This window comes from Gossypium arboreum, chromosome 13, assembly GCF_025698485.1.
Source record: "Gossypium arboreum isolate Shixiya-1 chromosome 13, ASM2569848v2, whole genome shotgun sequence".
NCBI classification, from domain to species: domain Eukaryota; kingdom Viridiplantae; phylum Streptophyta; class Magnoliopsida; order Malvales; family Malvaceae; genus Gossypium; species Gossypium arboreum.
In genome coordinates this window covers 89865659-89881798 of record NC_069082.1, presented here as the reverse complement: position 1 = coordinate 89881798, position 16140 = coordinate 89865659, and the positions used below count along the sequence as shown (strand labels likewise).

General features: G+C 32.3%; 1 protein-coding gene across 1 annotated transcript; it reads right to left on the bottom strand.

The window, feature by feature from the left end:
• Positions 1–2388: 2388 nt before the first annotated feature.
• On the bottom strand, positions 2389–11072 carry LOC108464565 (branched-chain-amino-acid aminotransferase-like protein 1). The gene is made up of 20 exons (XM_017764923.2): positions 10820–11072; positions 9576–9674; positions 8771–8842; positions 8278–8370; positions 7855–7992; positions 7555–7613; positions 7002–7104; positions 6210–6398; positions 6002–6102; positions 5770–5824; positions 5548–5634; positions 5313–5364; positions 5006–5091; positions 4754–4807; positions 4241–4324; positions 3851–3922; positions 3600–3680; positions 3119–3154; positions 2844–2992; positions 2389–2646 (listed from the first exon to the last, which is right to left on the bottom strand). Exons 1-19 carry the CDS (start codon positions 10910–10912, stop codon positions 2870–2872), a joined length of 1677 nt encoding a protein of 558 aa, XP_017620412.1. The 5' UTR covers positions 10913–11072; the 3' UTR covers positions 2389–2646; positions 2844–2869.
• Positions 11073–16140: the final 5068 nt, after the last annotated feature.

The window sequence follows — 16140 nt, the reverse complement described above, 5'->3', positions numbered from 1 at the left end:
TGACTACTACACAATGATTATTCTAGAGTAGGTTGATCTCGTCTAATTTAATTTTAGTTAAATCCCTCTTTATACAAAAATAAAAAATAAAAAGATTTTCCATCATTATTTTTTAAACAATTAGGACTACACTAAAACTCTCACACACATGAGTACACACATGAGTATACTAAGATACTTGCATATATAATTACGTATGGTAAGTTTAAAAAAAAAACATTAATCAGAAAAATCAAAGGATATTCAACTCTCTTTAACTTTTTTACCTAAAAAAAAAAAAAAGCTAACCACATCAGGGAAAGAATATTCCTTTCTTTTAATTTTTTTGCATTCCCTTTGTGTTAGTTAAATCCAAACATTGGAGTAGTCCATTTTTGGACTAATGTTAAACAATAAAGTTGATAGTCAATATTCATGAAAAAAGTAAATATTTTTTATTAAACGTATATATACATTAAAAATATAAAAATCATAAAAATATATATGATTTAAGAAAATATAAATTATAGAAATAAAAATTACAATAAAATACGAAATTAGTTAGAATTTGTTATGAATATCTTATTTAAATATATCTATCAAAATTAAGATAAGTTTTGATGTACTTTAAATTCTAATAGTCATTAGAAGTAATTTCTAATTCATTTATACTTTTTATACCTATAAATAGACACTTTGGAGAAGCTTTGTAAATATTTCAATTGATCAATAAAATAAGTTTTCTCTTTACTTTCTCATTCTCTTTTGATTTTATAATGAATTAATAATATTACTATAAAATGTAAAAAACATAAAAATATTTAAATTATTTTAAAATTTTATTAAATTATAAAAATATTTAATAGTTTTTAAAATTATGAAAATAGTGTAATTTTTTAAAATTTACTAAAACTTATAAATAATATAAAATATTTTTAATATTATTTTATTATAAATTTTATAAAATATTTTATATTATTAATTTGTTTACAATTTTATAATAATATTAGCAATCTTGATACATGCACGGATGAGGTGAAATTTATTAAATTTCATTTATCGTAGCTTCAATTTTCAAGTTTGAAAAATAAGTCGACTTGCAATGGCTTTTTGGATTGAATCTATGCTTTTTTGGGTTGAGATATCTTCATAGAGTTCAAAGATTTACCTCTTAGTTTCGAAATGTATTTTGAATCACTCGATTTTGAGTTTGGGGGCTCAAGTTATGACCGTTTTAGTGAAGACTGTGCAAGTAGAATTTTTGGACTGGATTATTAAAAAATTAGGAGTTTCAAGCTTTTAATTCAAGTTTAAATTATATTGGGTTCAATTTTTAGGTTTTTTTTTTATTATATATGAGCTCAATATTATATTATTAGGTTTTATTATATATTTATTCGAATTTTGAATTTTTTTAACTATTTTAAGTTATTTAGGAGTTTTATGCATTTTAGTTAACAAAAAGTTTAGTTTAAAACTACCTGTTTAGATTTATTAGAGTTTCCTTATATTTGAGAGTTTTATTTGGATGTACTTATTTAAAGCTCTCTTCATTGTTCATTATATTGACATTTTTTTTTTCAAAGAGTCATGTGAATCCATTCTTTATCCTTCCATTTTCCAAAGATTATTTATTGGAGGGTTTATTAGAGTCAGTAATTGAGTTTGTTGAGGTTTATACCTCAAAGCGTTCAATTGTATATTTATCCATCTATCCATCATATCCATCGATTTATTTGTTTCATCTTCCACTTTTTATTCTATCGATTCTTTATTTAGTTATTATTTTAAATATTTATTCTTTATTCTTAACTTTCTTATTTTAATTATTTTCTTTGTTTTGTTTGGTTTCTTCTTTTCAGAATATTTCTTTCTCGAGTCAAACAACTTGAATATGATATTCTACCGCCTTCTTCCCTTATCAAATTTCAATTAATTTATTTTCAATTATCTCATTTTTAATTTTTAATTTTATAAAATTTTGATAATTTATATGTTTTTCTAGATTATATATACTTTTCTAAATCTTTTATATGTATCTCCTTTTTTATATTTTTAATGTGTATATACATTTAATAAAAGAACATTTACTTTTTTTTAAATCTTTTTTAAAAAATACATAGCGTTTTATGATTGACCATTAATTTTTTTCAACGATAGCCAAAAAAAATATAGACTAAAAAGTGTAATAGAGCATACAAATTTAGGAAGTGAGTGTACTTTTTAGGTACCAAATTGGATAAAAAAAATTTAGATACCAAAGTGAAAAAATAAGTACACTTCAGAGGTCAAATTGTGAGTTAAACCTTTTTAAGAGTACAATTTGTAAATATGACTTTTGGAGGATGATAATTTGTAAATATGATTTTTGTAAAATTTGATAGTGAGAAAACAGGTATAATTAAGCCATTTTAAGAGTAAAATTTGCACATTGTCCGACATAAAATTCAGATACAAATATTTCAAACAAAATTATAAGTTGAACATCGCTGATACTATAATGACTTGATAATAAGACTCAGTTTTTCACAATTTATTGGGATACATTATTTTTCATTGTTTTTCACAACCAGTTTCATAGCGAACAGCTGTAATTGAATACAAAGTTCATGCATCCAAATTCTCCAGTACGCATCGTCTTGAAATTTGACGTTCGATAATGGCAACCTGGAACGAGGAATTTAGGTTAGTGAAAAAGAATATCGAACATGAAGCTAGAAGATAGGCTGATCAAACAGTTTGCTAAACGAAACAAGATTTTCCATGCAAACAAACAGAAAATAAATCAACCCCTTTTTCAATATAGAACATATGAGCTCCCCTTGAATCTTTTAAGTTTGGAAATTAGCCAAAAGAGAGTGAACCTTCTTTCAGACACTCTCATTTATGTTTAAGGGTTGGTTGGTATTGGAACTCCGGACTCTTCTGTCAGCTTTTTATAAGCATTTTGCAACCTTCGAGTGACCGGCCCGACTTTCCCGTTGCCAGTGATGCGCCCATCGATTTTCACGACCTGTTACAGAAATATTCAATCAGCTAGATAGAACAAGGTGATATAAATAGTTAGCTTGTATGTTGTATAAGCAAACAGCGAAATCATAAGGTCTCAAATAGAATATTTAGAAAGAAAGGAACTCACCGGGCTGAGTTCTCCCATTGTTCCAGTAGTCCATACCTGCAAGGCATCGTTAGAATCATAACTCAAAACACAGGTAAAAGATATATTCACAATCAAGGAAGATAAATTGAAAGTTGACCATTATTAACAGAGTACATGCCATAATAGGCATAGCCATATCATACATTTCTTGGCCTTGGCCTACACTCGAAGGAGTAGCTAAGAAGTCTGAGTTGAACAATATGATTAATAGAAACAATCCGAACATCTTCTATTTGATATGAAGGTTTCTAACTCAAAAATATATATATATGAAGGCTACTGGCTTAGCTACCATAATTAACACTTGTCTTGTGACAATGAACTTTAAAATATAACATAGGATAGAAGCAAATAAGGCCTTTTCATATGGTTCAAAGGAACTTCATCAATTATATGCAGTTACTTTAGAATTTCAGAAGTATTCCATATAAATGCTCTCGATAGAAAAACAACAGGATACCTCATCTGCTGCATGGAACTCAGATAAGCTAATTCTTCGTTCCACTAGCTCAAATTTTTCCTTTACAACAAGCTCCATGATCTGCAATCCAAACGGCATGGAAGGCATATCAGTCCCAATGATACAATATAAAAGTACAAATGAAATCGTTGAAATTCTCATGACAAAATTGTCTGCTTGAGATCAGGAAGTTCTGATATTTACCAGCCTAAATATAAATTACAGCTCAAATAAATGTTTAAGAAACTTACAGTTGCTCGAGTAATCCCAGGAAGACAATAATCAGCATGAGGGGTTAAAACACAGCCTTTCTTGACCAAGAACTGCAACGTGAAACATAAGAATGTTTCAGTTAGAGATTTTCAACTTTCAAAGCATATGCATTAGAAAAAAAGCTTTTCCTTCTATAACCAACTAAATGCATTTGAACATTCCACACCATCAATGTTATCAGTTATCAAGATGAATGGCAAACTACGGTATTATTCGCAGTTTTCCATGTTTGGTAAAAACAATGAAAAATAACCAAGAACAAAGATGAAGATTATTGATGCATATCGATACCATACTCAGTCTTAATATTCCCCAAACCCCCAATTCATATATAGATCTAAGCTATTGGGGGGAAATCCTAGTCTTACAATGTTTGTGGCATTTGTTTCGGATACATAACCATCCTTGTCGAGCATGATTGCATCATCGGCATTCGCATTATTCCCTTCTACCTGCATTGGACCACAAAAATCAATTTTAGCCCAAGAGATAGTTTAACAAAAATGCATATCTGGCATTAGTCTGAGAAACATAATCTCCACCATAACACAGGAAAATATAAATGTCATATCATCCATCATGGTTTACACCCTTAACCCAAACAAAACAAAAATAGCCAAACCTAGAGAGAAAGGTCTACTGAAGCTTTCAGGTAAGAAAATCTGAAACTTAATACAGTTGTTATCTTGCGAAATTTGATTAATCAGTTGATGATACTGTCAGAAGCATTTAAAGATAGTAAGCCGTCAAATTGAGAACAATAATTTCTTGAATAGCATGAAAGAATGAAAACAACATTCAAATCATAGATCAGATATTAGAACATCATCTACTCTCAGCTTTATCATAAAATCATATGAAAGTCCTGCATTGGACAATACCTTTGCCAATATGTTATTCAGAAGATTATTGTGGTGAATCTTTGAGTCCAAATTCTGAAAGGAATAAAGAAAAACAAATCAAAATCAGCTGATTAGGAAGATAAAATTCCTTAAAATTTGAATACTATTAAATCGAAACAACCACCCAGCATTTCATCCCACAAGAAGCAACAGCGAGACCTGACATGATATGTTCTTGTAATTCTGTACCTAGCAGAAAATAGTGGCAAGAAAAGACACCAAGAATCTTACATTTGGTGAATTACGACGTGTTGTAGCTGTAACAAGTTTTATACCACTCTCATTGTCGTAAACCAGGGGTTTCCATTCGGGAAGCACTGCATTTTTTCCACAAGAAACATTAAGCACATCAGCTGAAAACCCACAAATCACAACAGCACATTCTCTACTTATAAAGGGAATGTTGCTAATATCATGCAAATACACTATGATAGCATATTCTAAATGCGGTACAAATTCGCAGCTAATACCCATGTTTCAATAGATAAAAGCACATATGAGTATCTCTATGGTATATGGACTTAAAAATCTCTTTTACCAATCAAAGTGCAGCCATATTGATTGAAAGCAGGGCTCATCCCTGAAGTAACCTGAATAAGATGAAAGTATAGCATATTAGGGAAGAAAATATAAGGCCTAACTAAGAATTCACGAATGTCAATGACAAACTTTTTGCACCACTCTATTTTTTAGCCCAAATAGGGGAGTATCTTAGACAATTCAATGATTCCTCAAGTATCAAGAGACCGGGAGAAGGTGAAAATGTTTCATACCTTTTTCCCACGAGTAAGTGTTAATCGAATGTGTGTGTTATTGAACATTCCATTGGCATTGAGGGTTCTGAAGATAGCCTCTTTGATCTGCAATGATGAAACATGTTACTAAGAAAGAAACGGTTAACTTGCTTGCACGAAAAATGGTCATCAAACAATGCTGAACCCATGAAACACTGATATTTTCAGACAGTGAATTCAAATTTGTCTGCGGATCCTAACCTCATCGCGGGTGGGAACATTGATGAAAGCCAGAGCCTTTGCAGAATCAAAAATCCTTGCAAAATGAACCAAAGAAAAAATTCAAGAAATCGTTAGGAGTTATCAGAAAGTACTCACAGAAGCCCACATATGTGTCATCCATTCATCTTTCCCAATACAATCAACCATATCATGATTAATACTAGTGCAATTCCTACTTAAGGGAATTCATTAAGCATTTAGTTTCACCAACCTATCTAGATGCTCTTCAAGCTTAAATATCTTTCGATTGTAAATTCGAAGTCCTTCCCACACAGCATCACCACCTTGGACAACTGAATCAAATACTGAAACCTGGTAATGCATTGCAAGAATGAGAAACCTAATATACCTATGAACTAACAATCATAAAGTTTTAAGTCAATGAAGAACAGACTGAGAATGGTTCTGGGACTAAGTACCCTTGCACTCTCACGAGGTACAATCTCATCACCAACCCAAGCAAGCAGCTTCGCATTCACAGGAACTGGAAGATCGGGAACCGGTAAGGGAGACCTTAAAAGGGAAGATGTTTGCCTCACGTTGCGCTTAAGCAAGTTATAGAAAGGTAGACTTTGCTCCAACAAGTCATAAAATGAGAAAGGAAATGGCTGAAAACATGTATAAGATTAAACATAACTCTATCAACCCTTCAATGATTTAAGCACTTCTTGTAATGATTTTCAAGATATAGTTTATTTAAAAGTAATATCAAGGTTTGAAATGATAGAGAGATTAGTTTACAAGAAAAAAGCAAAGAGATAATGTCATGGCTTATAATCCAAAGCCTTTAAAATAGGTTTTTGACAATTGTTTCTTTCATAAAATACTCTACTTTCAGCACATAAAGAATTGAAATAACTCACTATAGATCCAACAATATTACAAAGAGAAGAAAAAGGCTGAAGGCCTAAGCTTATCAGTCTGAACATAAATACAATTTAATCATGCTACTCCAACTCTTCATTTTGCTTGAAGTAATCGAACATGGTATGAGGATATGACCCTCAAGGACCCCTCCAAATACATGCAAAAGCTTAGAAAATGTTGAACATACCCATATCCTAACATCCACACCCAAATTCGAGTAACATTAAGTTAAAAGAGGGTAGAGACACTTCAACTACAAGATGACTTTATGAATTTAGTTTCAAGACAAGCAACTGGTTTATAATTCATGATTTGAAATGAAAATAATTAAACAGGTCACATACCCTAGGGTACTTTCTTGGGGATGCAAAATGTGTTGAGTTATGCACACTTTTATACCACCATGGTGCCCACAAACCATCGATCGGTTTTGGACCAGCTTCCCATCTGATCAATGTTTGATCATAAAGTCATCATGATAATGATATTTTCATAGAAAAGACTGTATAAATCATATCTTTGCACATAAAGTATGAAATATGACTGCATCAAGCAGTTAATTCTGGTAGAAGTGATGTGTTTGCAAAGTTAAAAAGGGACACATCCAAGAGAAAGACGTGTGCCTATAAGAATAGAAATACAGCTAGTGTCATGAAAAGGCAATTTAATTATCTATATTACTTTGACTCGTCATTTTTTTATGTACCCGAGTCTTAAACATATTTGGACATGAGCATGAAGATATAACCCACCAAGAGCATTCAAAATACATGGAAACACTTTAAAAAATTGAATATACCCAAATCAGATTCTTACTCCTTAGTTTATTGAATTGCATAGCATGAAGAGCGAGTTGGTAAAGGTTTTAGCATAAGGGAAAAGTAGGTTTCCACATGCCTGAGCATTGCATCTTGAAAAGGAATATCCAAATCTTTACAAAGACCACGTAAAGTGTCCTGCACATAGATAAGATGAATAAATATGAATCCACACACACACACACATATAGAGCAATTGTATAATTTAATGAACCGTGGGTAGCAAATATAAGAATGATGTAAAGATGAAAACAAGTATCATATTTCAAGGTTGGCAAAATAACAGCTCAATACATTGTAAGATTTCATATGCAGTATGATAACAGGCTTTCTATATAGTGTCATATTCCAGGTTATCTTATTAGAAAAGATCAACAACCTCAGGATTTTGTTGAAGGTCTGCGGCATCGATAACTGGTGGGGGCTTTCCCAATGCACAAAGCTCACTGTAAATGGAAACCAAATCTCCTAAGCCTAGCTCAAGGAAAGATGGAGGCACAACCTTCTCAAAGGATGACTGAAAATAAGCACAAATAAAACATAAATATTATCAGTGAATGACATCAGAGAGAACAAATTGTGGACCATTAAGCAGTAAGCCTGAAATTTTCAAATCTTCCAGTGTATAAGCTGTCAAGTTCATAAAATATGTAATACCTTTATAAAGGTAACATATGAAACCTTAAACAATTCACTTCTAAGCAATGCAAAATCTACTATAAAACTACAGATCTCCTTTTAGTTTACTGATATGATTCTCTCTGAGCGAAGTAAAATGGAAAATGAGTTCCAAACAGCTTACCAGTATATTGAGAGGATTTTGTATCAGTATAAAGTGCTTTCCTTTCTGCAGCAAGTCATTTGGCAAACCAGGCACCCGTTGCTTTGCAATATGCTGTATGCAAGAAGAGGGGAAATAGTTCAGAAACTACTAACTCAAAGCTAAAATTTCTAGCTCTCATAAACCAGAATTCAATCTCAGAATCTGCTGATGCATTCCATATAATATGTTTCTCAACAGTCTCCATTTTAGTAGAATTGAAATATATAGGAAAAAGCCAAAGTCAACCAAAAAATCCATCACCAAACCTTCTGCCATTGAACATATTTATAACAAATGAAGATAACTTAAGAAATTAACTCCTTTAGAATCAATCTATTCTCAAAGAAACAAAAAAATTTCTACCTTCTTAAGCAAAGTCATACATTCAACATAATACTTAAAACACAAGATTAGCAATAATTTCCAGAATAGAACTAAACTTAAGCTTGCTAGATGGAAATATGTAGATTACCTTACAATACCGGTATCTGTTTTCTCCAGGACCATAAATAATGTTGTTAACAACTTTATTACCATCGCATTCCTATTCCAAAAAAAAATACAAATATGAGGGAGATGCCATTAACAAGTGAAACAAAGAACAAAAACATAAAGGGAAACCAGAAACTGAAAAAGAAAAGTCATTGTTTAAATTGAAAGGGTCAGACACAAAAGAAACAGAATGCAATGCAATACGTTTACAAAAAATAAAGCATCCTTTATAAAGGTAGGATATTTGATGGAAACAATGATGTTTTCATTCATGTGCTAGAGTGTTTATATATAAGATTAAAAAAAAAGAATTGTAACAGCATCAGCAAAAAGGTAGCATGACTACAAAGACATTCAGACATTCCAGTTGCTGTGCTTTTGCTTCTGATCTAAACATACAATCAGACATTTGGAACATGGGTGTGTCATCGCATGTCCGATACATGTTCTTTTGTGTTGGAGACTAGTCTGACACAGTACACTCCCATGACATAAATGTCGGTGCTTCATACACATCAGTCAATTAATTTTGGCTGCCACATTGATCTCATTTTGATTATCTTCTTTCCCTCCATAATTAACCTTTTGTCCCGTGATCAATAAAATTATTCAGAGAGGCAACCTTAAGAGATATTTGATCTGTAGAACAGAACCAAAGCCAACATATCCAAGGAATTTTAATCACATAAATTAAGGGATAACATCACCGGTTTAACCCAAAATGAAAGTGTTTCGATAAAGTGAATAAATTCTGGCAAAACATTGGTTAAGCTTATGTGACATACCATCTTAGAGAGAACATCTTCACGGTAGGGCCTTTCAACACCAGTAACATGAAGAAAAGTTCCATACAGAGGTTCATCCAGCACTTCTATGTCATCCCTCTGAGTATGGAAGAAAATGATAAGTGTATATAATATAAGAAAAAGAAAGAGGCAAACGGAGAAACTTGTTGAGAAATTTGCGACTTCAGCTGCCATTAGTGTCCCCAGATTACACTCATGGACTAAACCCAGTTTTGAAATTCATATTAATATTTTTAGTTACTTAAATGATACAAACCTTTCAGCACTCTAATAAGCTTCTGAGATGATAAGCTTAGACCATAAGAAGGGATACCGTCTAGTTCAACTAAATACAAGTTTTCAGAGCCTATATTTAAGCAAGTTTGATCCTGGAATGTTGAAGATGAAGACTGCAAATCCAAGAAGTAGTAGGATCATGATTCAGTAAAACACTTATTAAACCAGTAGAGCAATACAACTATGTTACTCAAGGTCTTCATTTGTTTATTTTTCAAGTACCCCTGTCTAACTATGACCCATATCCGGACATGAGTACATGGATATGATCCTCAGAGGAACCTTCAAAATACATGGATGAACTTCGAATTTTTTTAACATACCAGTGTCAGATAAATATTTAGCATGGATAAATATTGGCATCTGACACTGCAAAAGCTTGAAGATACCAGCGAATGTGATCCAAAAGTCTCATGATCAATTAAAATAAGCCACTCAAACAGTGAGGTTGGCATATTCCAAAAAACTAAGTCTTGTATTCCCTAAAACAAACACCCATTCAAGTGATTTCACTACCTTTTCATGATTCAACTTCACTACTTTAATTTTCTCAGCAACCAATCAAACAGCCAAGAACCATAACACAACAAATCTAATGGGCTAATTACTATGGAATCAGCAATTCCATTTTATCAGCAGCTAGCACATTGGAAAACAAGTAAGATTTTTCTTTATTCTTCATCAACTTGAGCAGCAGTCAATCTTCTTAATAAACCATATTTTGAAAAGAAAAGAAAAGTTCAAAATTTGTGTTTGATCTTATTTTTTCCCAACTTTCCCAGCAAAGTCATGGGGTACTTAAAATTTAATGAAAGGTTCCGTTTTAAAACAAACCCAGAGAATATATACAAACAAGATTCATGATATACTTCCATCTTCTTCATTTTTTTCTGTCAAACTTCCTCAGCTACCAAACAAGGAACCCAGAAAAAGGAAGTTGGTATTACCTGAGAAAACGAATACATGAGACTAGTACTGAGTGATCTCGGAGCAGACCAAGAATGGATGACTTCTATCGCTTCTTGCTTTGGGTCTGCCATGGATACTTGTTGGATATGGGAAAAAAAAAAGGCAATTCAGAGGAAAAACTGTGTAAATAGATGCTTCAGCTACGAATCTGATCTATTAACTTTCAACGAATTGATACATATTTTTAAAATTAATTTTTATTTAATAAATTATGTTCTTTCGTTTTTTAACTAATATTTCAATTATATATATTATTATAAATAAGAAAACACTATATTTGAGTAAATAATTGAAAAAAGAAGAAGTTGAAAGTTAAAAGAATGGGAAATGATATATATTTATTTTGTTTGCTAGCTAAAATTAATAAAGGAATGGAACGTTAAAAATATTTTATTACTTTTATTTGGTGAAGCTTTCAAAAGTAAAAAAAAAAAAAAATGCTTTTTTAACTAACTTAAAAAATTGATTAATTATGAAAATGAATCTTTGTAAAAGAACGATTCGTTTTTTTTACCGTGCACACTAGTGTTACCGTACCCATTGGAGGCACCACCCTAATAATAAAAATATGCTTTTTTTTTAACTAACTTAAAAAATTGATTAATTATGAAAATGAATCTTTGAACAAGAACAATTTGTTTTTTACCGTGCACACTGGTGTTACCATACCCATTGTAGTTCACCAATCCACGAGACAATTCACGGCTGGCTTGTTCGCAGGTTAGTTCACACTACGCCTGTATGCTAGCCAATTAGCGTTCTTAGCCCACAAGCACTGCTTGTTGGCGGGGAGCTCACGATACACATCTTGCATTGTCAGCTCGCATGCATTCCTCACATACAGTACAACTCACATTACACAGCTCGCAAGCAACGTTCGCTGGCGGGGAGCTCGCATGCACTGCTCGCATACAATACAACTACATTACACATCTCGTTGGCGGGGAGCTTGTAGTATACAACTCACGATGCACTACTTACCTACATAGAGCTCGTAGTTCACAGTTCACATGCATAGAGCTAGCACATCAAAGGCCCCATCTCGCACTTTGCCAATTCACAGATGTGCAAGTTGTGGCATGATTAGTCAATCTCCAACATGTACACAAAGGACTTAGTCTACTGTTAGTTTATGGGAAGCGAAAATCACGAAACCACTATAATGACAAAAAAAATCAAGGAACCACTAAGCTTAAAAATAGAAAAGATGTAAAGAACTCAATAGTATAAATAGGGAGTAAATTTCAGCATCAAGGAACAAAACTCGACAGAGAACACAATAGAATAGAATAGAACGAAAACATGCAAAAGTCGAGAGTAGAAAAATCAAAACACAAGAATGAGAGCATTGAGGCCAAGACCGGTGCAATGAGTTTTTGAGGAAGCAACGTGAGCTAGCTGCAGAAAACCACCGACGTTCGGCTAATCATCGAGTTATTCGAGTCAACTCGAATTTATTTTCAAATTTCAAGTTCGAATCGATTTTAATTTTCAAATTCAAATAACTTGAATAATTCGAATAAACTGAATATCAAACTATAATATTTTACATTTACTTCACCCCAATATATTTTAAACTAGAATATTTTACATTTACTTCACCCCAATATATTTTCCCCCCATTTACTTCCCCCCTTCCCCCCAAATTTTACTCCCCTAACCCTCAAAACTTTTTATTTTCCTCCTAAACTTTTACTTTTAACCTTCACCCTAAATAAAAAAATCATCCAAAAAAATTTCCTAAACCTAAATAGTAATAATTTTATTTATATCTATTATTTATATTATTAAATTAAATTTTACATTTTTTACTATTTAATATGTTTTTTAATTTCAAAATACACAAGTGACAAAAATCAGAAGATAATTGAATCAACTAAGTCAGCAAAGAAGCTAACTCGTATATAAAATATTAATAAATGAATTATGATAAGATGAAAGTTAATAACAAATTTGATTACGGTGAATGACAGTGGTTATAAGCATAATTTTTTTTAATTTAACTCAAACAAATATATTCGATTCGATTTGATTCGAATTCCATCTCATTCGACTCGATTCGAGAAAATTTCAAATCGAATTAGGATGATAAAATAGGATTTTTCAACTCGATTAACTCAAAGTTTTTTCATTCGATTCGATTCGATCAAACGCTCACCCCTAGCTAGAATATTTATGCATCCTTAGTATGAAATTATCGATGTTTTGCTAATAATGTTTTGTGGAATTGATTGTTTATTCATTCGAGTGGTTTTCACATTTAACACTTGCTTAAGCGTAGCTAATATTAGAAGGCAATTGAATTAATTATTACATTTAAGAATATGGTAATTAATAGACATACAACTCGAAAGGTGCATCTTTAGTTCTTCTACTAATTAAATTTGTAGCAGTATAGAAATATAATGTTACCTTACATAATTCTTAGGAACAACGTCTGAAAATGTGATCTTGAGGATAACTTGGCATAGACATATGTTAAGGTGATTAAAAGATTTAACGTAGTGACTTCAAGAGAAGCTTACATCCAATGGATTTCGGATTAGTAAACTGCCATATCACCACAACATTTTACATCATTGCTTTCGATGATTGCATATTAAGGGGAAATAAATTTTCTAGCCTTTCATGTCATTATTATTGAAACTTGTGTCAATGTTTCACTGCTACTACATTTTGTGTTATTGTTTTAATTTGTTTTGCATACTTAGGTTAATTTAATTTAAGTACTTATTAACTCAATTCACTCATATTTTCATTACTTACCAAATTGGTTATTAGTTAATTTTACAATTATTATTTTAAATCAGTCCTTATAGAGATGATAACTCTAATACTCACTACTTTATTACTTGTACACTTGTACATCAATAGGAAATCTTGCAACATATGCTTATATCATTTGGTAGTAGACAACGAGTGTTTCCGACTTCCTAATACCTAAGCACATATACCATCTGAAAACGAATCAAACTTGTTAGCATAGATTCCAAAAATATATATATAATTGATTCAATTTTACAATTTCTTTTACTATTTACGAGTGGCCAAACATGTGGTTGGTGAGCCACTGATGCCAGAAATGGCATCCTATACAAAGCCCAAGATTGCAGTAGTATCAGACATCCGCATATATCTTGTGTCTCATGCTTTGTTGTATGACAAAGCTCATGATATAATGTCACCAAAATCGTTGAGCCCCAACTGAAGGAATGAGCTCGGTACAAATCGGCCAATAGAGGCAAGTACATAATGTGGCATTATTATTATTTGTGTCCGAGATAAGTACCCCCTTATCAGTAGTAATATATACACTCGACCAGCGCACATTAGCTCTGACTCAGTGGCATTGCTCGATAAGGTTTGAAAATTTTCATTCAACCAGGAAAATTTTAAACTAGTAAATCTAGCTTCCCCATTACCAGGCGAGCATCCAAGAAACTAGTAGCAGAGGGCCAAAGGTTCGACCACTTTACTTGGACCTATGACCGCATCACCGTCAACTGGGAGCCTGAGTTGCATTGTGACATCTTCTAGGGTGATGGTACACTCCCACACAGTAAATAAAAAGTGTGGGCCTCCGGGCGTCATCATTTAACCAAGGCAGATATTAAGTTCACCCTCAAGGCAAATGTCCAGATGGATGCGGTTGTTCCAGATCTGGCTGCATCCAAGTATGGCATTATCCTTTAGTTTGGATGGTACCTCAGAATATGGACTTGCAGTCTCAACATCCAATACTCATCTTTTCCATATCATATAACCACATTTTTTAAATTAACTAAGTAAATATAAATTAAACCGCAACTCTATAAATATATTTGTGATTAATAAATATCAAAATATTTATTGGATCTTTAATCATCAGTGTAATGTGACTCATTGCTCGGAAAAGATAACTCATTATGATATATGCATAATTAATAAAAATTAATCACCACTTTAAAAATAATAAATATATTACAATTATTACAATTAAAACTCACATATATTAAATATATTAAAATTTTCCCACAAAATACCAACACAACAATCTCAAACTTTAAATAACACCAAAAAAATTTCTAATTTCTTCTTTCTTTCTTTTTTTTTTCCTAAAACTTGTGGGGTAGAAGTGTAACACCCCGTACCCGAGACCGTCGCCGGAGTCGGACACGAGGGGTTAACGGGCTTAATCCACTTACTTGCACAGTTCATTTTAAAAATTTCCAGACAGCCGGCTAACTGTGTCACTGTCACCTTAAAAATCATATCTTGAGTTCCACAACTCGAAAATCAGTTTTGTGATTTTTCCCTGAAACTAGACTCATATATGCATCTACAAATTGTTTTCTAGAATTTTTGGTTTGGCCAATTAGTACAGTTTATTAGTAAAAGTCTCCCCTGTTACAGGGTGTGACTACACTGACCTTCCTGCATTACGATTTGGATATCTCCCTGTACAGGGCTTCAATACTAATGCCGTTTGTTTCTACAGAAACTACACTCGAAAAGGAATCTGTACATATATGGCATGACTTCTAATTATCTCTGGTAAATTTATAATGAATTTCTAAAGTCGGAACAGGGACTTCAGAAACCGTTCTGGCCCTGTCTCACGAAAACTTAAATATCTCTTAACATACTGTTTATATGATCATTTCGTTACTTCCCTATGAAAATAGACTCATCAAGGTTCGTTTACATAATTTATTCACTATTTAATTCCATTCCTACTATTTTTAGTGATTTTTCACATCCACGTCACTGCAGCTGTCAGCATCTGTCTTTAAGGTAGGCTTTACCTATTTCATAGTTTCCATGATTCAACTAGCCCTTTAACATAAATAGCACAAAATATGATCATGATTAACCATCCCAATGGCTAATCATTTCCAAACATTTCCATACCTCTTAATGAACAACATACAATGATTATAATACCATGCCCAAAGTATACTTAAGCCATTTTCGCATGGCTATCCAAATTTACACAAAACCGAAAGGTACATGACCTACAACAAAAGGGTAGTCCTATACATGCCATTTCAAAGTTCAACCAAAATAGTATACCAAGAAGGAGCTTTGATAGTGTGGGCGACTTCGACTTCAAAATCCCATGTCCGATAGCTGAAAAACCAAAATCTATAAAACAGAAAATCAAAGAGAACGGAGTAAGCATTTAATGCTTAGTAAGTTTGAGCCATGAATTTAAACACAACCAAAGTATAGCATTCATATAGCTAAACAGATAATTTCATATGCACAAATTCTCCATATCATACTTACTTCACATACCAACCTTTATATTCATGCACAA

What these genes read in the sequence shown, in the direction of transcription:
- LOC108464565 (XM_017764923.2), bottom strand. Translation starts at nt 10,912, where the DNA reads ATGGCAGACCCAAAGCAAGAAGCGATAGAAGTCATCCATTCTTGGTCT. An exon ending in AAAATCCTCTCAATATACTG is followed by an intron (nt 7,993 to 8,277) that starts GTAAGCTGTTTG and finishes GCTTATTTTCAG; the next exon opens with TCATCCTTTGAGAAGGTTGT. An exon ending in ATGTTCCCACCCGCGATGAG is followed by an intron (nt 5,635 to 5,769) that starts GTTAGGATCCGC and finishes TCATCATTGCAG; the next exon opens with ATCAAAGAGGCTATCTTCAG.